Source organism: Empidonax traillii, unplaced genomic scaffold (assembly GCF_003031625.1).
Source record: "Empidonax traillii isolate 1590-97213 ecotype Southwest subspecies unplaced genomic scaffold, ASM303162v1 scaffold191:size1449129, whole genome shotgun sequence".
Taxonomy (NCBI): Eukaryota; Metazoa; Chordata; class Aves; order Passeriformes; family Tyrannidae; genus Empidonax; species Empidonax traillii.
This window is the reverse complement of record NW_020955384.1, coordinates 442,809-466,757: the sequence shown is the minus strand read 5'-3', so window position 1 is coordinate 466,757 and position 23,949 is coordinate 442,809. Positions and strand designations below refer to the sequence as shown.

The 23,949-nt window shown below is 41.5% G+C and overlaps 2 protein-coding genes across 4 annotated transcripts in view; both read right to left on the bottom strand.

The window, feature by feature from the left end:
* RIC8B (RIC8 guanine nucleotide exchange factor B) overlaps positions 1-9,349 on the bottom strand; it is a 34,672-nt gene extending 25,323 nt beyond the window's left edge. The window contains exons 1-2 of the mRNA XM_027886645.1: positions 9,239-9,349; positions 6,374-6,421 (exon numbers count right to left, since the gene is read on the bottom strand). Of these exons, the coding sequence (XP_027742446.1) occupies positions 6,374-6,421; positions 9,239-9,349 (159 nt within the window). The remainder of the gene's footprint in view (positions 1-6,373; positions 6,422-9,238) is intronic.
* A 4,704-nt stretch (positions 9,350-14,053) lies between these two features.
* The window catches only part of RFX4 (regulatory factor X4), a 96,142-nt gene continuing 86,246 nt past the window's right edge, over positions 14,054-23,949 (bottom strand). For all 3 annotated transcript variants that reach the window (XM_027886658.1, XM_027886659.1, XM_027886660.1), the window contains one exon: positions 14,054-15,465. In XM_027886658.1, coding sequence (XP_027742459.1) covers positions 15,193-15,465 — 273 coding nt within the window. In that variant the 3' untranslated portion in view covers positions 14,054-15,192. The remainder of the gene's footprint in view (positions 15,466-23,949) is intronic.

Sequence of the window (23,949 nt, the reverse complement as noted above, 5' to 3'; positions counted from 1 at the left end):
AAACAGATAAAACCTGAACACTCATTTGACTACAAAGAGACCAGGCCTCTCAAACCTCAGATTCATTTTTTAGTTGGTATTTTCCCCATAAGTTGCACCCACCTGCTGCTACAGAAGTGTCACTGCAAATGTCAAAAGCACTGCAGGAGGCATCCCAAAGGGTATCAAACTCCTGCTGACTTGCCAGTGGAAGTGTAACCCTTCCTCTATACATATAAAGGCTATCTTTGCAATTTAATTAAAGATTATAAAATCAACTCCTGGCTTCAAATCTTACTGAAATGCAGCAACAGAAGAGGTTTAACTCTGAACAGCTGTACTAAAGATAAATACTAAAAAGATTTTTTTTTTTTTTTATATTTAGCTACCTGCTTGCAACTTAAAAAACCCCAAACCATCGCTGTGCTTGTCAGGCACCTAATTTCCTACATGTTCCTGAAGGCTTGGCTGCTTATATTTCACAATATAAGCAAGGTTAGTGTTTAATTCCAAAAGCGCCAGTTACAGTCTTTTGCACACTAGATTAAAAGCCAGGCCATTACAAACTTAAGAATAGGTTACTAAGCTTCCTAGCCATTATATATATGCACACACACTATTTTTTGAAGATACAAGACTCACATATGAGAAAAACACATAGCAACTGCTGACAAAGTTCTCTGGAGTTAGACTCCAGTGAGCCATCAAGAGTGATTTTAGGGGAATCAACATTCGGTTACAATATCCATGATAGTGAACCGTTGCTGGCTGATCCCAAGTGCCAATAGCAGCCCAAGGAAAAGCTACAGCATCTTATTATAATTGAAGAACCAAGCATGGAAAGTTTTGAAGAAACAAAATTCATCCTATTAGGAAACTGTCTTGGAGATAACCAAAACCAAATGCCATACAGCACATTTTCACATTTTCTGTTTTCGCCTTGACAGTGCAAGGGAAACGATGCCCAGAGAGGGGAGAAACAGGAAGGGGTGTGACTACTAAAGCATTATTATGCTTTTCATTTTCTTTAGGTTGTGCTCCTTTCAGCACCTTGTAGGCCATTAGCATGACAAACTCAGGGACACTGATTTCCCTTGTTTGGTTGGAAACGACAGGAAGTGAAAATTCAGACAGCAAGGTACGTTCCCTTCCACAACATAGATGATGACTGTCCCAGTTTCATAAGTTTTATTGCTAACTGCAAGATTTTAACATTCCTTTGAGTTCTATCCTTTCAAAATTCAGATGGGATTTGGACTTTCATCAGTCATGCAAGAACTGTTTTTCATACACTTCTTCCACAGACTCAAGGCAGTTTCTAGTATTTTTAAACCTTTTTTTTAATTGTAAAGTCCAATAATTTTTCTAAAATTTGTAATGTCTCAGCTTTGGTGCTAATAGCAAGATTAACATAGAGCAATACACACCATTCTTTTTGTCTGTGCTGTAGTGTAAAATTTTATTGTGTGTCAAAACAGGAAGCCCAGAAAAACCTGTTGTCTTGTTTTGATGAATAAAACATCAATCCATTTTGGTCCTTTATCCTGACGGCATAAACTCTTGATGTTAAGAAGCAACTCAGCCCAGTAGAAAAAGTTCTCTCCTGAGACAAAAGAGACCTGTGTTTTCTTCCTTGCTCAGCCACAGACCTATTGTGTAGCTTAGGGTAAAAAGGTATTATTTCTTTATTTCCACTTTCTTCCACCTTTGTTCACAGGCTAATTAGACTGGGGGGAAGAGGGGGAAGAAAAGGGGAGCACAAGTCTTTAGTTTCTAAGTTTCTATTAGGTTGCAGAGCTAAGCATCCAAGGCAGTGAGAAGGTATTTGAAGTGTTAGTCTAAACTTTCATTTTCTCTGGAAGTCAAGACAACATTTATATAACATGTATCATCAACTATACTGAATAATAGGAGGATTAGATAACCTCCTCTGAAAAGGCCATGCCACATTTTTGCCTAGTCTTTGTGGACTGATGTGGGTGAGGAGGGAAGGTGTATATTGTAGTCCTTGAGGATTCAGTCCGCTCCACTTCAAAACTTCATTGTTCAGCTGGTACTGACAGCAGGAGGTTGGCCTGCTTGGCAGGACCCTGCCAGCTCTGACATGGCAGAGGCCCAAACTGCACGTTTGAACATGGGAGAGCATCAGCAGACAACACTCCGCAGGTGAGGTGAGGAGCAGGCACAGTAATCCCTGTTGTCAGAACTGGGGGAATAAACTTCAGAGTCACAGAAAGGTGAAATCTCGTGTAGCTGCACTCATAGTAGCCCTCCTTGCCATCCCAGGGACAGGGAGAAGGAGAACCCTTTTACGCCCTGTAACCCAGTGGTGAAAGAAGGGTGTTAAAAGAAGAGATGGGTTTCACTGGCTTGCCACAAACCTTAAGAGACATAAAAGACTGAAAAATGCTGATGGGAATTGGCAGGGCCAGAGGGAAACAGCACAACCGCTTAATATTAATGAACGATACTTAGTAACTTTTTTCTCTTACAGACTGGTAATCCCTTAAGGGGTTTCAGTAAAGTCAGAACAATAACAACTAAGACACCACACAGTGTGCCCACAGGAGCACTTGAACTTAATATTTTTACAGGACACTCACTAAAAGCCTTTAAAAGTTTGCAACAATGTTACTGGGAGAAGAAAAGCCCTGTGCCTTGGTGGCTGCAGGAACCTTCAGACCTCCCCAAAGCATCAGCGTCAACAGCACTATCTAAGAATGAGGTTCTTCTGAGATTTAGAGCGTGACAGCGTCTTGCTCCATCAGCATACTTCACTGCTTCCATCCTTCCAAAGTTCCAATATGGTACTGTCCACAGCCTTAAGGAATCTCCCCACATCATGAATTTAATTGGGAGAGAAAGGCCCACAATACATTTGGGTATGATTTACCACTAGCTATTTCAATGCTTGAAAACATTCAGCAACGTAGGAAAAGACTGTTGTGGTGATTTTCTTCCCACTGAATTCTAGACACATCCTGTTCAAATTGAACCTGAACAGTAATTCAAGAAAACTGGTCTAAAACTCTAAAGATCAGTATTACAGAACTGACCCAACACAGTAAGCTGGAGCTGATCCAGCAGAAACCAGATGTGGCGAGTAATACAAGAGGTGAAGCAGACAAAAGGAACAGAGTGGAAAAGGAAACATATGAATCATGAATATCTCACCATTTCTGGTAAGAATATGAGTAATATTCTAACATTTGGTTGCTGTTTCCTTTTTTTCCCCTTCCTCCCTCAAACTCAGCATCTCTATCCAGTTTAAAAAGTCTTGCTTGCTACCACAGACAGATGTACTTTTTCCTGTTATATCACCTCAACAAATGGTGCTGTAGCAATTTCTAGTTGTGGAATGCTATGGCTAACCAGGCAATCAGTGCTGACAGACATTTCCAGGGCACAAACAGTGCTACAACTTTCTTATCATTTTAAGTCTGTAAACAGCACAACTGTGTTGCTACTTCAGAAGCAGTATTTAGCCCTGACGAGGTATAAATAATGGAGAGCAAAGCTATTAAATAATGATAAAGTGGTCCTAAAAATCCTTTCCTTTTTGTATTATGACATGTGAGGCTTGAGCTGAAATACCCATTGTGCCACACAGACAGGGAAACACTACACCTGACACCTCTCTCCGAGGTGATTGCCTGGTCAAATGAACAGATATTAATACTCTGGAGTTGATTCTAGCACAGACCTAGAGAACCAACTGTGCATTAACTATGACATGCTGTTGTGAAGCGTCACAGTTCTGAAGACTCAACTTTTTTCAGCAAAACACTGTCAACAGCTTCTTGACTGGTTGAGACAAATATTTTAGATTTCTAAGAGCTGGCTAAGGCCCTCAGAAGCAACCTTGCTGCCTTAATTTCAGCTGCTACTCGAGAACACATTTACTTCTGGCTTGCAAAACAGCCTTTCAGAAATACATAGTTTCTTATAAGCATATAACAAGTTAAGAAGGAATGGCACCAACTTGATAAGGCTGGTATCTGAGCAGATCTTACAGTACAACACAGATTGCCATCTGATTTATATCCATAGATAGCATCCACCATACAGGGTAATGCAGACACATACATCATTATGCAAACCAGAACAAATACAAGGACAGCTCACATTACAATTTTGTGTTTTTATCACCCTGTGAGATATTAAAGTCCTCTGGCTATGTCCAGATAGACATGCTTGATTGCATTACTTCTCTTCCTGCCTTCTAGAGGACACAACCTACTTTCCTCCTGGAATTCAGTGTTACAAAGTCACAGCTGATTTAGGTTATAGCCTAAAGCATCATGCTTTGATAGCCATATCACTGCAGAGCAACTCATTCTGTCCAATTTACCCAGTTTCCAGTCAAGTCATAATTTTGCCTTTCTATCTTGCATATTTTACAGCATATCACTGATGTGTATGGGTAGTCCTCTCCCTAGCAGGCAGTATCCTAGAAAAGCTTGAAGCATAGTTACACCTACATCACAACACAATCACACTACTGACACAACCTTGATGTAATCCTAAGGTCATGGCTGAAGCTGCATGATGAGGCAGAGAAAAAACTTGCATCGCTATAATTGATCTTTTACTTGCACTCTTGCATAGGCATTAATGACTTACAGCAAAGTCTGTCAGGCTTGCTGCGGCAAATAAGCAAATTTACTCCTAGGCCATGAACAAACCCAATGTGCAGCAAGAGGCTGGTAAGAAGTATGTATTGTATTCATCGGGTTATAATGCAAACTTTCAACAGCACCAGAAACCAATGACAAAATCATGAAGTCCCTCTGTGTTTGCCCTGTACCTGAACATCAAGTCTACTACATAACCTCATTATGGATTGTGACCCTTTGTCTAAACTCTCTTTCACTCCAATCATTCTAAGTTATTAGCAGCAAAACTGCAAATACTATCAACTCAAGTACATTAACTAACAAAAAATGGAACCTGAGCTGCATCATGCTGTCTTCAAGCAATTCTCATCAATTTTAGTGACAACTTCAGCAATTTGCTCTTAGCAAGAACATGTACAATGTTCCCTTTCAATTTAAAGCACTTTTATTTTTTATCTTAACTGAAGGGTGAAAAGAGAATGCTCAGTGTTTCACAGATGCTAAAGATATTGAGCACATGCAGTCAAGGAGCCTCTCCTATGTTCTCTATTTGACAATCAGTTTCTCAGACCAGACACTTGCTCATTTGCATTGTAAAAACAGGTGGAAGGGATGGTGGGGAAGGAGACGTACGAACACAAACACAGTAAGAAAACTAAATCAAGATCCCAGCTGAGTTGTTCTACAGATCGAAAAGGACACACACAGTCCATCACCACACTACTGAATGTCAGCTTCGAATAAAGCCATAGGTAAAGGCTTCAAGTCATCCATGTAATAAGGAATTGTAACTTAAGATTACACAGCTGATGGTTTTGCAAATGCAAAGGACAGATTTATCATCCTGCCCGTTTCTACCAGAAAAAGACTTAATACCTTAAAATATTTAGATTTTGAACAAAATCATGGAATGGATCAATGTGTGTCCAATTTCAAACAAGCTACCCTTGCAGGAACCCTGCAATTCTTATTTCAAGCTCTGAGTTTAGTCCAGAAAGAGGAGAAACATGCAGCCTCATCCACTGATGAACATTTTCTGAATAAATATGCAAATTAGCCCCAAAATTAATTACAGAACAGAAAGAGTCTTCTTGTTACATATTACACCCTAAAAATAACAGGAAAAAAAATAAAAACCCCACCATGTCCAAGTTTTAAATATGAAGCTGTGAATGGGTCTCAGGGGATCTGTTAAGCCCTGACACACCTGTACAGCTCAATACTGCAACACACAAACATTTCCATCTCTGAAACCCGACATGCACATACCACTGATTGCCCCTATCTTTGAATTAACAGCCTTCTGTAGCTTTCTCCCTTACAGCTTCATAACTTTCCTCTGTACCTATTACTTGATCTTAACACCTAGTATTATTTCAGTATCTAACACAGACAAGAAATACATCTTTCATATTGCTACATGCTGAGAAGACAGAAAATGGAAAAATCTATTGCAGAATTTAATCTCAGTAGAGACAGAGAGTTATCTTTACCCTTATTCCTCCATCTCATCCCAAATCTGTACCCAGTAAATTTATTTATGGGCTTTTCTGTTACTACTTGCATTCACGACTGGGGGTTTTGCTAAGGAAATTTGGTCTTCTCTTTCAGAAAAAAATGGGAATGTGTAGCTGTGATGTCTTTTGCACCAAATAAATAAAAATTAAAACATAACTTTATAATCACTGCTTGCACCATTTTACAATGGCAGCTAAGTTAAGAGACTGCTTTGATACTTCTACATTGAGGTATGCAGCTCAATAGCCTATTTTACTTACCTTTCTTTTGTCTTCATCTGCTGGATCAAATCTGAAAATGGACCGATTCTGTAAATAAAGACAAGAGTTTGTTACAGCCACGTCAGCTGCTACGTATGTAATGCCTGCAAAATAATCATAAAACTTCAGGAATCTGGTTAAAACCAGCCTCAGATAGTGAGCCTATAACCATGTCAGTTCATGCCCTTTTCCCACCCTACCCAACAGCAAGAGCTTCAGTGAGTGACTTCAATGAACAGTTTTACAGCTACTACTGGTGCATAGTAAGCTTTTATCTACAGGCTGCGCTTCTGATGAGAGTTAACTACCTCACATGTGGCACTGACAGAGTGAAAAAAACCACATTAATTAGAGCCTTGTGTTTTACAAATACCGTATTCCTCAGATTCTTTCCCACGCAGATCTAGTATCCTGCAGTATGTTATTAGTGAAATATTACTTGTGTGACAAAGTTTATTCTGACAGTCAAAGAAAACAGCAGTAACATCAGACAGTTATTTTAATATTTTAAAACTTCCAAGCTAAATGATTAAGCATGATGAACGGCTAAAAAAAAAAAAAATCTCAATTTCTATTTCTAATACGCAATTTGCACATGCAAGTGACTAGAAAACAAAAGTGACCTTCCATAGCACATTCATGGGCCTCTTACCTTTCATGACCCAAGCTTGCAATTACACAGAAAGACCTTGGACATCTACCCTACCACCAAAAGTTACCAACATCAGTTAGAGCCTGGAGGATGGTAGGAAAGTAATTCCCTTCCTCTCTCAACAGGTGGAAAATAATTCCCTTCCTCCCTCTTACAGGCCTCCCAAATGAACCACACAAGTTCAGTAAAATGCCAGTTAAAAGCAGGTGAACATTAAATGATGAGTAATTAACCCAGAGAAGGCAACCCTTGTGTTTGCACATGAACATTTTTGGAAATTTTACAAAAGAAATGTAGTGACAGCAACAAGACCAAGTGCTGGAGGAACAGAGACTTGCAATAATCATTGCAATTGGAACAGCACACAGGAGCAACAACAGACCTATTGATTTCTCTCATTATAGTTATTCTACAGACACCTGCACCTTGGAACTACACTTGATCCATCCTTTCCCCTTCAATTAAAGCACATTAAATTTCTTACTGGGGAAAAAACCTAAGGAAACCTAAAGCCCAGAAGAGGCACAGGTAAAGGTCTGGAAACTGGAGTGCTCTGCCCAGTTTTCACTGTCCCACAGGCAATATGTGATTCAGTAACACCTTGTAGAGAAAACCAGAGGTAGGAAACATGATGGAAAACTTGTAACAAATACAGTAAGAGCAATGTTATATTGAGACAGTATTAAAAGTTTCCCACCCCACTTCAAAAACAGTAGCTACACATGTAACTCCAAGACTTCACTCAAAGACTTGAAATGCCATAATAGAAACTGCACCAGCTCTCACTCTGTCCTTGAGAACTCAATTCAAGTCTAAATAATCTCACAAAGCTGCTGAGAAGGCATAAAACCAAATATAGCAAAATTAAGAAATTATGTTTGTGCATGCTTTTTGACATTTCACGCAGGGTCATTCTGAAGAGTAAGGACAGAGATAAAAGTTCTCCTCAATCAGAATCCTTCCTCTGTACCTCAGAGGCCAGTAAGTTAAAACAGATGTGTTTAACAAACTCCTGGTCTACCAGTCCCTCAGACAAAGGGCCCTGCAGCTGCATTTATCTCTACATTTGAATTTCATGCGCACAAAAGCTCAAGTTTGAGTAAAGAAATCAGTTACTGCCATTGTTAGTCTTAAAACATATTGCACTTGAGACAGCAAATTTCAAGACACCTCTGGGAGGCTGAAGAATAACTATACACCAGTCCACATTAATTTGGCTATGAATCTAAACGTTTGTTCCTGTAACATATTCCTAAATTTCAGCTGATAGTTAGTTCAACATAACTGCATTTAAATTACATCCAAAGCCAAACTCTGAGTCAATACCAGCTTTAGAGACTTGTGCACCAGTCACAAGCATCTACACAAAGGACAGACACCTGATGGGTTGAGAGGTAATCTGTCAAAAGGGACTACGCTGCTCTACTAAAATCCAAGTGTCAAAATGTCCCTATCAGAAGAGGGGGAAGAGGGGGAAATAAAATCCACCTAACACCTATTGTCACTCTGATTTGTATTTTCCTGCATTACCACTTCTTGACTGAGCACACACACGTATCACACTGCAAGGGCAGCGGACACTTGGTACTCCTTCACACGGTGGTGTGGCAGGTGGGCAGGTATCCAAGAGACTCCAGTGTTATTCTGCCCAGCCTCTTCTCAGCCGTATATGTAGGTTAAAAGAGCTGTGAGCAGGTGTACGCTGTGGCTTTTTACAGCCCCGTGACCGACAACCCACAGCACTGCCCGAACACAAGACCGAAGGTGTCGGGGCCGAGCCCGACCACAGGCTTCATCTCCCCGCGACACCCCTGGCTTTGTGCTGCCGTGGGAGTCTGACTGCCCCTGGGCAATGCCCTGGCTCAGCAGCGCGGCACTGCCGCGGTGCCCTGCCTGGCTTGCGGGCGGGAGCGCACGGGGAAGGGCCAGGAGGCTGTGCCGGGCCGTGCCGAGCCGGGCAGGGCAGGGCAGGGCAAGGCAGGGCAGGGCAGGGCATGGCATGGCATGGCAAGGCCGCCTGGGCTGTCACGGGCTGGGGGCACGGCGGTAGCAGCGGTGAGCCCTGGGGACCCGCCGCCGAGCCGAGCCCGGGGGGCCAAGGGCGCAGCCCCTGCCGGGGGAGTGGGACGGCGCCGGTGGCGCTGCCGGGGGCGGGCGGGGCGGCGACACCGTCGGGGGAGCGGCGCAGAGGGGCGGGGGAGGGGACCTGTTACCTCCTCGTTGTACCGCGCCAGGACTCGCTCCACCGCCTCGGCGCCGCCGCGCCCCTCCACGGCCTCCAGCACCGCGCCCAGGTCCGCGCCCGGCTCCGCGCCCGGCTCCATGCCCGGCTCCATGCCCGCCCCGCCCTGCCCCGCTCCGCGCCCCGACCGCCCGCCCCACGCCCCCTGACGCGGCTGACGCTGCCGCGGGAACCGCCCCGGCCGGCGGGCTGCTCTCCCGCCCCATTGGCTGCAGGGGCCGGCGGCGCGCGCCCCCGAGCCCTCCTATTGGCTGCCGTGCCTCCAGCAGGCCGCTGCCCAGAGAGGACTACGACTCCCAGCATGCCGAGCGGCACGGCTCTGGGGCGAGAGGCGGGGTGCGCAGGGCTGTGGTGCCGCGGGGCACGCTGGGTGCTGCAGTCCGTGCCGGGAGGCCCCGGGAGTTCCGCCGAGAAGGGCGGAGGGGCGGGGTGAGGGCTGTGGGTTCGAGTCCCGGGCGGGAGCGCGTGGCCGGGATCGCGCCGTGGCGATGGCCGGTGGCACGTCCATATTCCTTGGGCTTGTCTGCTTTCTGCGACCTGCCCTGTGCATATGTATCACAAGGCGAAAGGCTGCCAAAACCAGGGCTGGCCACGTTTCCTCAAACTTTTTGGTCATTGGGCCCCCACCGCAGGTGAAGTCTGTGTCTGTTCCCTGAAGTGGGGCTTCACTGCAACGTCTGGCAGCAAAACAAACCCCTTTTGCTCGAGTCCAACGCCCCAGAGCAGTGGTGGTACAGGAAAAGTCTCCCTGTTTTGTTGAGGAAGTGGCAGCATAGGAGGGCAGCAGGAGGGCAGAGCAGGGCAGAGGTGAACGGTGTCTCCATAAAGAGCTTTGCAAGACCATGGGTTTAAATTACAGTGAGAACACACATAGTATTTCCATATTCAAGGCACTCTATAATCGAAGTTAACTGTCTAGAGAGCAGAGAACGATATACTGAAGTTAAGAAAAAAACATGTTCAAAGGCAGGTGTGGTCCGTCTGTCGTCAAAATATTTATTCCTTTATTTCAGGAGGTGTTCTGTGGTCACAAAGAGACACCTTTCATCTCACAAGTGACTGGCTCCATAATGGGAAATACCACTGGAGCAGGGACGTTGCACCTGCAGATGAACAGTGGCTCCTACGAGCACTAAAGGTGCTGAGACATGTTACTGTATCCCTGCATGTGTTTAAGATGCAGACCCAAACTACGATCTTTATTTTCTGGTTAGGGGTTTCTTGCCACAATGGGTTGAACTGAGATATAAAACCAGAACAGCATGACTTCAAGGAGTAACAAAATCCAGCCATATCTTCCGAGTGAGATCCATGTCTATACTAATGGAGGTTTTGAAAGAAACCCAATGAAAATAATCCTTTCCTTGTTGGATTTCCAACTCTATAATAAATCATAAGCCTGCTTAGATTTACTATATAGCACAGCAAAACACTCATTTTACTTATACATAGCCAATTATTTTCTTTTTAATTACAAAACCTAAAAAAAAAAAAATTATTACGAAACTGTTACTGCCCTTTAAAGGCACATTGTTATTCATCATCAGTTCGTTTTAGTTTCCACTTTATGTAGCATATGAAGGATTAGGATTTCAGTGAAAGAGGGGGACAGAATAAATTGCATCCTCTACCAAAGAACTGGCAGACCTTTTCAGATGGGTGCATACCGTCAGCCCTTCCCATGTTAGTCAGCTTTATCTAAACCTTCCAAAGCAATGTCTGTCCCTGAATTTCATGGGTTTCAGGGTCAGTCACAACAGAATTGTGGGGCTGGGGAGGTCAGAGGCCATTTTTGTCAAAGGGTAGTGACCTTAACAGCAAGAGGTAGCCTGACAAAAACAGGATTCATGCTACTGAATGGTGTTCTCACTGCTCTTCCCCCGCTGAGTCTTTTTTCTACCTGGTAATGAAAAATCTTAAAGAATTGTAATAGATTTTTATATGCATGCATTCATATACATTTATGTGTGTGTATAAATCTATTTAAAAATATATGTTATGTCAGTTATGCTGCAATATATCATATTGCTTTATATTCTATTATATATGTTACTGATATCTATAATTTATCTGCCTATGTTTTAGGCCATGAAAAAGATCACACTTTTAATAAGAAGTGTATTTCTTGTAAGAAAAAAGAATATGAGCAAGAAAGGAAAAGAAAGAGAAAAAGAAAGAGAAAGAGAAAAGAAAAAGAAAGAGAGAGAAAAGAAAAAGAAAGAGAAAGAGAAAAAGAAAAAGAAAAAGAAGAGAAAGAGAGAAAGAGAAAGAGAAAGAGAGAAAGAGAAAGAGAAAGAGAAAGAGAAAGAGAAAGAGAAAGAGAAAGAGAAAGAGAAAGAGAAAGAGAGAAAGAGGAAAAGGAAAAGAAAGAGAAAATGAAAAAGAAAAGGAAAAAGGAGAAGAAAGAGAAAAAGGAAAAGGAAAAGAAAAAGAGAAATAAGGAAAAAAAGAAAAATAAAATAACAGAAGAAAAAGTGAAATTGAGATTGAATATTTTGGCATGTGGTACGAAAGCTTCTTCAGAAACATTTGTGTAGTCACACACTTACTTTATATATACATAAATATATATCAAGGCAAGAAACAGCACTTTTTAGTTTCCATGGTCAAGGGAAAGGTTTAATTAACACGCTGCAGACTCTGACTCGGGAGATTTGGCAGTTTGTACTGGGATGACTTAAGAGATTTTTGCCCCAAATCAGCCATTCTACCCAGAAGTTATCATCCTCTCAGGAGCTGCCTGGTGTACACCCCTGTGGCCTGAAAGCTCCAGCGGTTTGTATTACTATGGTAGTGTCTGAGCTGTGGTGGCCGGGGAGAGGGCCTGCTTTCCCTTGCAGCACTTCTGATGCAGGTGGTGATGGTGATCTCTGTAGAGTGGCATTTGGCAATCAACAAATTGCTCCCCATGAGTGTCCAGTTCAAATTTCAAAGCCCTCGTCAGGAAGCAGTTCAAAGGTAGTTGGAAGCACACGTTCAGATTCCTGTGGCATCAACACAAGATTCTATACTAATCCAAAATAAAAAGAAGGACTGTGGAGGTTCTTTTGCAAAAGGGTTTCTAAGCCCTATCTGACTGATGATGTTCTTGGTTCTTTTTTTATGAGCAGCTTTGTGGTGCTGCTGTTGGTCAGAACAAACTCTCCCAGGTCTTTGTGCATGGTGTTGCAGTTCTCTGCTCAGAAAGTTTTTATTATTTCTGTGTCCAATATCCATCCTCCTTCCTAAACAGTCTGCCTGAGCTGCTGAAATCAGGGTCATGGAGTTGTCCCCAAACATGTTGAAGGATATGGCATGTTTGTATTCTAAAATAGTCTCATTTTCTCCTCTTTTTCAGTCCATGGGGATTAGACTTCATTTGGTTTAACAAGTTACTATAAAAAGAAACATAGGAAGTGCTTCTGGCTCCCCTTGGGTGGTGCTTGGGTTCACCTCCATCCTGATCTTTCCAAAGACCAGCTTTGAGTTACTGGTCAGTTCTGCCCACAAACATTTTAACAGTGCATCTGTTTGGAGGGACCATGGCAAGTCATGATCCACAGTCCATCAGGTAAGTGGAGATGGATCAACATTCCAGTAATGATGAATCGACTGGTTTGGGTCACATTAAGCTCTTGTCAGATGCAAAGCAATGCAGAGACTTGGAATTCACTGAAGAAAATAAAGTGTATTTTTATTTTGTAGTGCCACCGCCTTTCTCATACTAATTTCTCACAGTCTTGATGAAGTAGATATTTCTATGCCTGTTAAAAATTAATAGGCCAGAATCGATGCTTTGAATTAAACATCTTCAATAACAAAATGCATTGTAGGACTTTGGTCTCAAACACATCAAAACTCTAGTTGCTAAAGACTGGCAATTGACAAAACTTCCTCATGGGAATCTTTCTTCACAATGTAACGAATTTTGCCTGAAGATAACTTGAATAAGAATAAAACAGATGAGTTAGTCTAAGCCTGATCATCCCTGTCCTTAAAAAAAGTGAAGAGTAAAAGTTGATTGGGTAGTAAGACCAGCTGAAGGGGAAAATTTCAAAAGGTCTGTGACACTAACTGAGAGAGCAAGATTTTCACCAAGTACCTGAAGGTGGAGACTGGCTCCCGGTGTGTTTCTGAAAGTCCCACCTTGGCTGAGTATTTAAGGGCCTGGACATTTGCCAAACCTGGCCTGGAGCAGCCTTTCTCCCTCCATCCTTGCAGATTTCCAGCACATTCCTCTTTAGACCCCAAGCTCTCACCAGTTTTCCCACTAGTTAAGCATACAAGGTCTGAGAATTTTGCCCCCTTCATTACTTACCTGAGGAAAAATGACGTTTCCATTTCCAGTATTCCAGTGGCGACACGTTTGTTACCAGGTACTGTGAAGAAGATAGCACATCTTACCTTCCTCAGGGAATACAATGCCTTAGGTGAACAACAGCAGGGCTTAAACTAAGCAATATGGAATCATCTCTCCTGTCATAGCCTGTCAGCAGTCTGTAGCTGCAAGTACAGGTGTAGGACTACTCATTTGCCATGAGCTGTATTTGTTCTCAAGTCCTTCACTGGATAAAAACATGAATGATTACATTTAAGATTTTTGAAGGTTTGCATCTTGTAGGAGTTTTTGTACTTAAGTGAATTTAGATGGCATCTATTTAATTTCAAGAACTTTATTTGGGTGTAAAAATCCCTCATATATCTTGCACAACTGTACAAATAACACTTATGTCCATTTTAGGCATAGACATGGTTATCATCACACTGGGTGCTATCAAAGATTTTATTTACAAAACGATTACTAAAATGCCTGTTGTCATATTTCCATTTATTTTTTTTCTTACCCATAGGGTAATAGGTCCACCATAATTGCTTGGTGCATTTTATAATACAGAAGAAAAAGCTATGTTAATAAAAACTAACAAAAACTCACAAATAGCTACAAATCTGACAGAAAATGCCTAAGAAAAATTGTCCCCAAAATACAATACATTTTTCCACACATACACAGTACAGAATAAGTTCAAAGGCACAGCTTTGAATTTTGCTTTTGTAGATGTATATAGAATTATCACCACGTGAGGGAATCGAGAGAACATTTTCATACCTGTCAATAGGTAAGTAAGTGAATAATCATGTTTGCATTGTCATTTTCTTTATATAATTGCTTCATATCATCATATTTAACATATGTGGCTCTGAATCCAAAATCTTCCCAGTCCCAAGTCCCTTCTTACCTTGTCATTACTGACCAGAGAAGTTAGATTTTTCCAGATTGTGCAAACTTAACACAAATACATATATAATAAGAACAATAGTCAACTTAAGGCAGTGTGTAATTTAATGCTACATGTCTTCTCTTTTGTAAAGATCAAACTTACTGGATCAACAGAAAGGTGCATCAATATACAAAGTTAAGTGTAAACTGAAGCCTACAGCAACACTTGTCTTTTTAAGGAACCAGATAGAGAAACTGATATGAATAAGTGATGACTCTGCAGAATGGTTTTTAAGAAATGCATTAATAGCTTAAAAGAAGAATAGATGACAGAGTTTTGCTGAGAGTAAATTTTCTGTCTTTAATTCAAATTATAAATAGGTCTTGTTCGAGTACTTTTTTGTAAGACTCATGAACATTTGTCAATAAGAGAGGGGGGCAAAAATGGCTCACTCAAACTGACAGCACACAGGGTTGGCCCACATGCCAGAATTAAAAAAGGCACAGATTGGCCCCAAAACTGGTCTAGAACAGCACAAAAATCTTTTTCGGCTACAGGAATGTTCAGTCATACCAGTCTGCAATCTGCCCACATTATGGTCTATGTTTATCTGCCTGGGGTCTTTTCCATCTTCACCTCCCTTGAAGAACATCCATGAAAAGTCCCACACATCACGAAGTTTTTGTGACTCTTTTAAGTATGTGGGCTTAGTTGATAGCAGTCATTTTCATTTAGCCCAGCCTGTAGTGGCTTCCCCATTGATGTAGGCAAAGCCGGGAAAGTGTTGCATGTGCTCGTATTCAGAATTTCTGCGTGTCGTCAAGGGGGTGTACATGTCACTAGAATTTCCATATCTTGTGGAGTGCATGGATGAGCTTGTGTAGCAGGAGTTTGCAGCTGGGACCTCCGGCCAGCGAGGAGTCACCGGTGTGGGATGCAGCCTGGGAGTACTGCTCATCAAACAGGGCTCCATTCTTGATGTTGGGCCATTGAAAGGGTACTACAGTAAAAAAAAACAACCAAACAAAAACAAAAAAAAAACCAACAAAACACACAAAGCAACAAATAAACAAATAAAAACAAATGAAATAATTATTTGCCACATACTTAATTTTAAAATATGGGCTGGCAGTGTCACAATTCTGTGTTTAACAAAGCCAAAATCATATGAATTAGCTTTCCAACAACAAGACATCATACTGAAGGTGGAATATCAGATAACTAGTGTCTACAGTAAAAGTTTCAGGGAAAGCCTTGCAAAGGACTCACTGCTTTTAAATATTGAATTAATTTATCAAAGTGGTAGGCACTGGCAGCTGTATCTGGGAGCAGAAAAATAAATCAAATTAATTTAATATTTTTCTCCCACTTTTAATTGGAAACTTGTTATTTACTAAAAATCAGAGTATAAAATGTCCTAACTGTTGCTAACTCAACTCAGTTTCAAGGGAGGGGAGCAAAAGAATCTTTGTTACTGGGAAAGGGTCTTCTCCTTTAAATGTTCACAAGACAACCTCCCAGGTCCTGCAGAAAAACAGTATGGTCTGGCCTCAGAACGAGCAGCTAATTGGAGAACTTATGAAAAGAGGCAGGCAGAAGAAGAATCTCTCTATTCCCCAGCTATCTGCAGTGAGAGTTGGAAACTAGAAATCGAAGATGCTTGAGAAATGGCTTCAACTAAGCAGAAGATGTGCCAAGGAGAGGACAGACAGGAAAACAGCAAACAGCTTTTGCCCTCTATAGCCAGCAGCAACAGAAAGAAAAGTGTGCTCATGAGTGCTCGCTTAACATGTATTTATCTTGTTGCTGGTCCTGCAGGAGCAGATCGTCTGTGTGTTGTGTCTAAGAAATGTCTTTCCCCATTTTGTCCCCCTATAATCCATCTGCATCACAGAGATGGCTAGGATCCCTGTTTGCCTTGACCAGCCACGTATCTTCAGAGCTTCTACATTTTACATCTTTATGCCTTATCTGCAAAAAGTGTCACAATTTAAAATTTCGTTGTCTTAGGTTGACATTTTAGTATTTGTTTAACTAGAAAGCTGTCACCAAAATAGAACTATAGTAGGACCATCACCTTTTCTGATGCTTACAGGCCTTTCAAGCTGCATGCCAAAGCTTTATAAGGCTGAGGACTGTAAAACCCCTTCCCCGTATTTTGGAGTCTCGTGGAGAGAAGAGCAGCTGTAGCTGCCCCTAGGAGGGAGGTGTCAGTGATTCCCAAAGGGTCTCATTACATTACTCCACTGCCGGATGGGCCCAGGGTTAATCACTTGCATAAGCAACTGTTGCATAAGCCCCAGGCGACTACAGCAATGAACCGGTGAGGAGTTTGTGCTGTCTCCCTTCAGACCACAGCCAGGAAGGCAGCCCTGCCTTGGCAAACCTATTCACAAGCCCCAGGCAGCTCAAAGCCACATGCTGGCCACTCCTAATTAGAGAGGAGGAAAAGGAATACTATTTTTGACCAACATACTGTAGGTAGTGATTTAGCATATTCCTCCGTGTCCTGGGGAGAGAGGCCAGTTGGCAAATGAGAGGGAAGACATCAAAGCTGTATGATGATGCATTATTTAGCATGTACTTCTCATTGCCACAGAGGCTAGATTTACCTGTGCAATCAGCTGCTGAAAGAGTGTTAAATGGCAGCATCATACTGGAATGTCAACGCTTCAACTGGTACTGCTGATACAGCTATCAGTATTGGCAACACTGACAGCACCATCTCAATTCCCATCTTCACCTCACAGAAAGGATTTTCAGCAGGAAAGTTCAGCAGAGCTTACACAATGAGCACATAAAGCTTACACTTCTTTGCAGAAGAATCAAGTTTTCAGACTTGTTGGCTTTCCAAAAGCTTTTACTGGAGATGAGAACTTCCAGTGACTGGCAACAATGAAACTCAAGCTTTGAAGTGTTAACTGAGCTGATTTGAGTTTAGTATCCCAGCTCACTTCTTTAACTCATTTATTAAGGACAAGGTACTCTCTCAAAAGACAACCAACCTGCAAACAGTTTAAGTAAACATGAGAGGTTCCAGAAAAAGTTGAACAATTTCCATATTTTTAGTGTTTGGAAGATTAGCTAATAGATTAAGGATGATGCTTTCCTGGTCTGCACTGGCAATACACAGAAGTCACTTTAGTGCCAGTGCCTGCTGACTAAAGAAAGCTTTTGCCATAACGAATATAGAGGAAACAAGTTGTTTCATAATTCACTATAGCTTCAGAGTTGAATTCATCTCTCATAACTTTAGTTATCAAAAAGTCAGGCATCTAATAAAAGTGAGTCACCTATGCACTGTCTACAGCAACTGGAAGAAGTTATCAAGTCTCAAGATAAATATTTAATACGAAAGATGAACAGTCCTCAGAGGATGGCTCTTTGCTTCCTCCTGCTACATGATATAATCCACTATTGAATTAATAGATAAGTTCTTTGAAGAAAAGTCACCTTTACTTAGTTGTCAAATCCATAAATTGTTTTTCCTGGCTGATCTGAAATGTCCCACTAATGACTGTGTCATCTTTGAGACGGTAAGAGTCAGGACTAGGACAGATGACTGGGACAAAATAATGCATTTTAAACTTTCTGTTTTCTGTATGCTACCTGTGCAGATGCAAAATGAGAACAAAGCTAAAAACTTTTTTCTCTGTCTTCAGACCAGTTACTGTGGTCTTTGCCTTTACTATCCATTGATCTGTACCTGAAGTCACTGTAGATTCTTGTGTTAAAAAATATACTTATAACAATATTAACCTAGACTTCTGCCATAATACACCAACGATTATCTCTTGTCTTCTTTCCAATGAGGTAACTGATCTACTTTGTTGTTAACTGTAATGGAAGCCCTTACCATCCTGACTCAGTGTAATTTTCCTTTGATGTTGTGACACTGAGCTTGTGACTTACAACAGGGGAATTACTTGCTTTCACATCCTTTACAAATGCCAAGAGAAAGCTCTGTCTTCCGCTGGGACAGTTTGCTACTTGATAATTTGTAGACTGCAAAGTCTATGGGCAAGAGGAAGAAAATGAACTCTGGGAATATTGAGGTGGGTCTCCTTGTAGTATGTGGCACTAGGTAGATAAGCAACATCATGTCTCTTTGGTAGTTTGGAACCACAAAATCTGGACCACTGAGGAAATGAAATCTTGGCTCCCAGAATGAACTTCAGGATGCACTGGAAAAGAAAGATATTCCTCCTCCTGTCTGCAGCCAAGAGGCCATGCTAAGGCTTACTAAGAAGGCAGGGCAGTGGCTGTGCATGAGGGGCCAGGAGACAGTGTGCTGCTTTTCCTTTTCATCCAGTGCACCCGATGCAGCTGTGTTTATGATTGTGTCATGAATGTAGAAAGAATAATTGCTTGAAAATAACATGGACTCTAAATATCTAGTATTTTACAATAAATTCTGTTATGACTGAATGCAAGATGGAAAGTTTTGTAACGGTAGGTCAGCTAATCGCAAATGAGTCAGTGACTTCTTTTTCCCTACAGTGAAGAGACTATTGAAAGACAATATTTTTAAAGTACTCATTTGCCCCTGCCTGACTATTAACTCACCCAATGAAGCATCTATTCAGCCTTGTTGGAGTGTCCAAAGCATAGCCATCTGGGCGGATGCCTGCCCATGCTGCCTGAATCACCTTTCACACTCTACATCCGGTTTAATGAAGAGTGCTTAAGCATGCTGAACTCAAAACACTGGGGCCTAGTGATCTTTGCCAGATATAAAAGCGACATTTGTTGGAGGGCTCTTGACAGGAAATTACCATTTTCTGGGTTAACTCACACTTGTTGCAACTGCTGCGTTTAGACAGACAAGAAGCCCTTTAACTCTGGGAGACTTTGAGCAGATTATAGTTTAGGCCTTTCCCAAAAAAGTAAAATTAATTCAATTCCTTTTAGTATTATTTTAGAAAATATGATGATAAATATGTCCTCCCATATACCAAAGGCTGAGTTTCTGCAGTCTCAGAATGGAGAATAATCTCTTTATCCTTATCCTCAACTCACCAAAAAATTATGAGTGGAGGTGAAAAGTGTCTCTGTCCAAACAGCAAAATATTTTCCTTATGAATGTGTCTTTGACTTTACATTGCATTACCTCACACACTTGCTGAATGCTGTAAATAATGTTGTATGTTAGCCACTACTTTAGGGCTTGAAAATAACTCATACCAGAAGCTGCACCGATGGTGAAGAGCTGACCATAAGTTAGGTTCATAAAAATATGTTTAAAATCTCATAAAATGACATCATCTAAACTACTGATTGTGTCTTTATAACCCTTAATTTGACCCTTTTCTCCATATATTGAACCTTATTTATTCTCCTAATTAGGTTGGGTGAAACTTCCAAGTCCATCTGAATGATTTTGTTGCTTTTGGGAGTGGCATTTGGAGCCCTAAGAAAATGCTATTTGTAATTATTTAAAGAGAAGTTAAGACATCTGTTTCCTGTTGCATTCAATACATAATTACTTCAATTACATGCTAACAATCTCGAGTCCGTTACGAAGTTATAGAGTTTGGAACAATGACTCTTCTTGCATGGGTGGGATTTGGACAGTATTTTTGTCTTTCTGTCATTACCAGCTGTTTGATGACAGAGTGGTTAATGGGAAGGGTTTATTATTCTTACTGCATTGCTGTAGTCATGGGTTTATAATGTGTATGTGCCGGGGAGTTAAGAACTTTTTCCCTTCCTTTTTTTTTTTTTTTTCTGAAGTAGGTGGACCAGAACAACAGGAATGGACACTGAAGTGTGGGCCGTCTGGAAGATGACTTCTTTGGCCTCCCCACTGTAACAAAAACCAGTTACCACTGTCTTCCAGTACTGCTCCCATGTAAATCCTGCTGCAGAGGCATATGAGGGGAAATGAAGACACGGTTGAGTAAAATTGTGGCATACAATATTTTCCAGAGAAACGGAGTGGTGCTGTATGCTACATGCTGCTGCACCCCTGGGAAGTTATGTGAGACCACTGCAGTCTACAGAGCAGTTTAGGAGAGTCAGAGCATAAACACAGCTTAAAATCCCTTTAACTATGGTCCAATTAGCGTGCTCTGGGCCTCTGAGTAGTACAGACCCAATCTACTGCATAACACCAGTCTGTACTATTGCAACACTTTCCAGACTGTGGAAGCAAATCATGATCTTCATAAATGCAGGGGGAAAAAAACCTAAAAGCCAGCTTGTCTCTGAGGTACAAACTGCATCTCAAGGAACAAAAAGAGAAACATTGCTATACTACTTCTATGGCTCTCTGTTGAGTACCTACACCTGATATAGACCATTTGGAGGTGGTTGTCCCATTTTTGGAAGTGGCAAAGGAGAAGAGGTAAAATGAGGTTGTGCTTAGTGCAGCATCTAGGAGAGATTCTCAGACCTAGGTGGCTGATCTGGCTGCTTCTTGACTGAGTCCCTTCTATCTACTCTGAGATCAGGTTTGCACAGCTCCATCAGGCTCCCTGCTCAGCACAACTGAGAGAACAGGATGTTTACACGCTCCCCAGACTACACCTGCCCTACAGTGTGCATGGATTCCTTACATAACTCCTGTGTATCTCCTGTGTATCTGTCACAACAGAAACTAAACAGATGGTAACTCCTAACTCTGGAAAAGAGGTGACAGGAAGGAGGTGAGAGCAATAATGCAGATCTGTAATGTCTTGAATGGCAAGAGTAGATAAATAGGGAACGAGTATTCCCTATTCCTTGTCACCCCAATAACCCTTAGGGTGCCCAATGTAGTCATAACAGACTTCAAATTAACAAGAGGATGTATGTTTTGTGCAAACCATTGCCAAGTCTCTATGTACAAAATAGGTCAAAGACAGGGTAATGTAGAGTGGTTTGCTACAAAATACATCACTCCAGCTGCTGCTTCCCACTCAGGATGTCCCTAGGCCAGCTCTTGCCAAACACAGCATAGCTGCACCAGTAAAAGAATCGCTTTCTACTTACCCTACTTCTATGACTCTTCCTGCACACATTCTAGTAATTGCTAGAGAGGAGACCTGGATAAATGGACCTCAGTATGATTCACTACAGCTACACATTAGAGTATTTAGAAAAGACAATGCATGCTTTCTGTTCTCATACTGCTTGCACAGTGATGCACATTCATATGATGTGCATCTCTGTATTACCAGATATATTAAAATGTACACTGATGCAGATTTCTCTAGTTATCCTTCAGACTAAAAGTGCAAGCCTTGAAGTCTACAAAGAAAAATTACTGCAGCATGAGTTTTTTTGTGTTTGAGGAAAAGGTAGAATGATATGAATTGAAATATTTATGAATAGCCTGACAGAGGATTAAGACCTGACCAGCCAGTGTAAACCTTGCAGACAAAAGCTGTGCTCCGAAGCCAGTCAAGCCTACATTGTGGAGGTGGATTAGGTGGTGACATTGGGAAGGGGTTACCTTTGAAGGAGGTACCTCTCTGCTAAAGTCAACTTAGGTTGATTAGACTGCTCAGAGGTTTTTAGAGAGAGTTGTTGCCTATTTTCTACCCTGGCATCTGGTACCTAAAACTGCAGAGGCAGAGAACTGATGAAATACAGCGTCGGTATAGATGTGTTTATGTACAGACATGAAATGGTCCCCTTCTATACAGTGATGGAGTATCATCAGAGTATTATATGCACTTCTTCACTATGGCTTAGAGAATTAGGCAGTAACAGATCAATCTGTAAATCGTTTTCATTTGTGTGTCGGGCTCCTGGCCAGTAAGCCAAGACAAGCAATGAGCAATCAGGCCTGGAATTACAAGGAAGGAACTGTTCTGAGAACTATTCACAGATGCTGGTGAAAGAAAAAAAAATTCAGATTAAGACCAAGGTTTGAACAGACTGTTTCTGTCATCAAAAGAGTCTTAGCCATCAGTGGAGATTAGTCAGCCTATACTGCCAGACCCCCACCTGCACTTTTTGAGAGCTGCACATAGTAAAAGCTGTGTGACTTCTTCCCCAACACAGCCTCACTCTAAAGTTTCCAACAACAAAACCAAAAACCTCAAAGTAGTTGATAAAACCCGGAGTATGTCACTCTCTTCCACAGAAAGAGCTTGGGCATGGTGTTCTTCAAGACCAAATGAGTAGTTTATAGTGGCAGCCTACAATCCACCTCAATTACATGTTGCCTGTTTTGACTCAGCCGCCTTCTGGGACAAGGTCTCTCCCTGAACCCATGTTTGCAGAGAAGAATTTACACCCTCTGCACACATGTATTTTTTTCTTTGGAGTTAACCCCGAGACACTATCCTAAAGAGAATGATAGACTAAAATTGAGCTAGAGTTCTATATTTGGCCTGAATGTAGATTATAACAAAGAGTTCTTTTCAAGAGTCGTGGTCAATGCCTCCTCTTCTCAGCTGATTATACTACCACCAGCTATACACATTGCAACTCCTCTGGCCTCAGTATAGTGGCAGCTCTTGATACGTTCACTGTAAATTTGGCTTTCTGTATTTTTATTTTACAACATCATGAGTCCTACTGCAATTCCTTGCACCAAGTTCCACTCAGAAAGACCACTAGAAAAAGAGTAGTTCCCTGGCAGCTTATTAGGGACACCTTATGAACTTTTTTTGGTAAAAAGTAGCTAATAAAGGACTTATTATCAGGGCAGGAATTTTACAGAAACTAACTTAGCTTTAAAAAGGACTGTCAGAAAATTCTATATCAAACCATTAGACTTTTAAATCATTTTTTGAAAGTAAGGTTTCAGTTTGTAGCTCCTTGTCAGTACAGAACAAGCACATTGACAGGGTTTTGGTAGCTGTGTCCTGCTGTACAATTCCGTCTCAGTTTACAAGCAGCATGAGAAAGAACATGCTGAATACAAACTGAAACCATTTTCCTCTCGAGTGTGATCATTAAAGCATATCTGTTCTTCATATGTTGAGGACAGTTCAAGAGCTAGCAAGAGAGGAAGAAATTATCTATGATCTGACATCTGCACTTGTAGAGACAGCCTACTACAATATGAAAAATATCTGCCTGATTTCAGTGTATGTTACTGTTTGCATGCAACATGTTAACCAGGATATGAGTAAACTGAAAATGTGTTGGTCTTGATTTGCTTTACTTATTTGTTTAGATAACAGGGTAAGGCCTGTACTGAAAAATGAAGGAATACAAACCTGTCACAGAACTCTGTACTTAAATGTCCACTCACTCTTCTAATTGAAGATACAGCATCTGCAAATCCCCTTAAAAAACTGCTCCTCATGTAGTCCAATAGACAAGGTACTACACATGGGTGGGAAGTTGTAGCTCATCCCTTCCATAAACTAAGGAGCCATTGCTGAGCTGGTCCAAATGAGCATGTTGGGTTTGTACAGGACAATCTTCCTAGCAGATCTTATAAAGCTTTAAGGAGTTGAATACCATTATTCTTATCTTACAGCTAGGGAAAACAAAGCATAAAAAGGAGATCTGACTACTCTAAGATTACGTGGCAGACCAATAA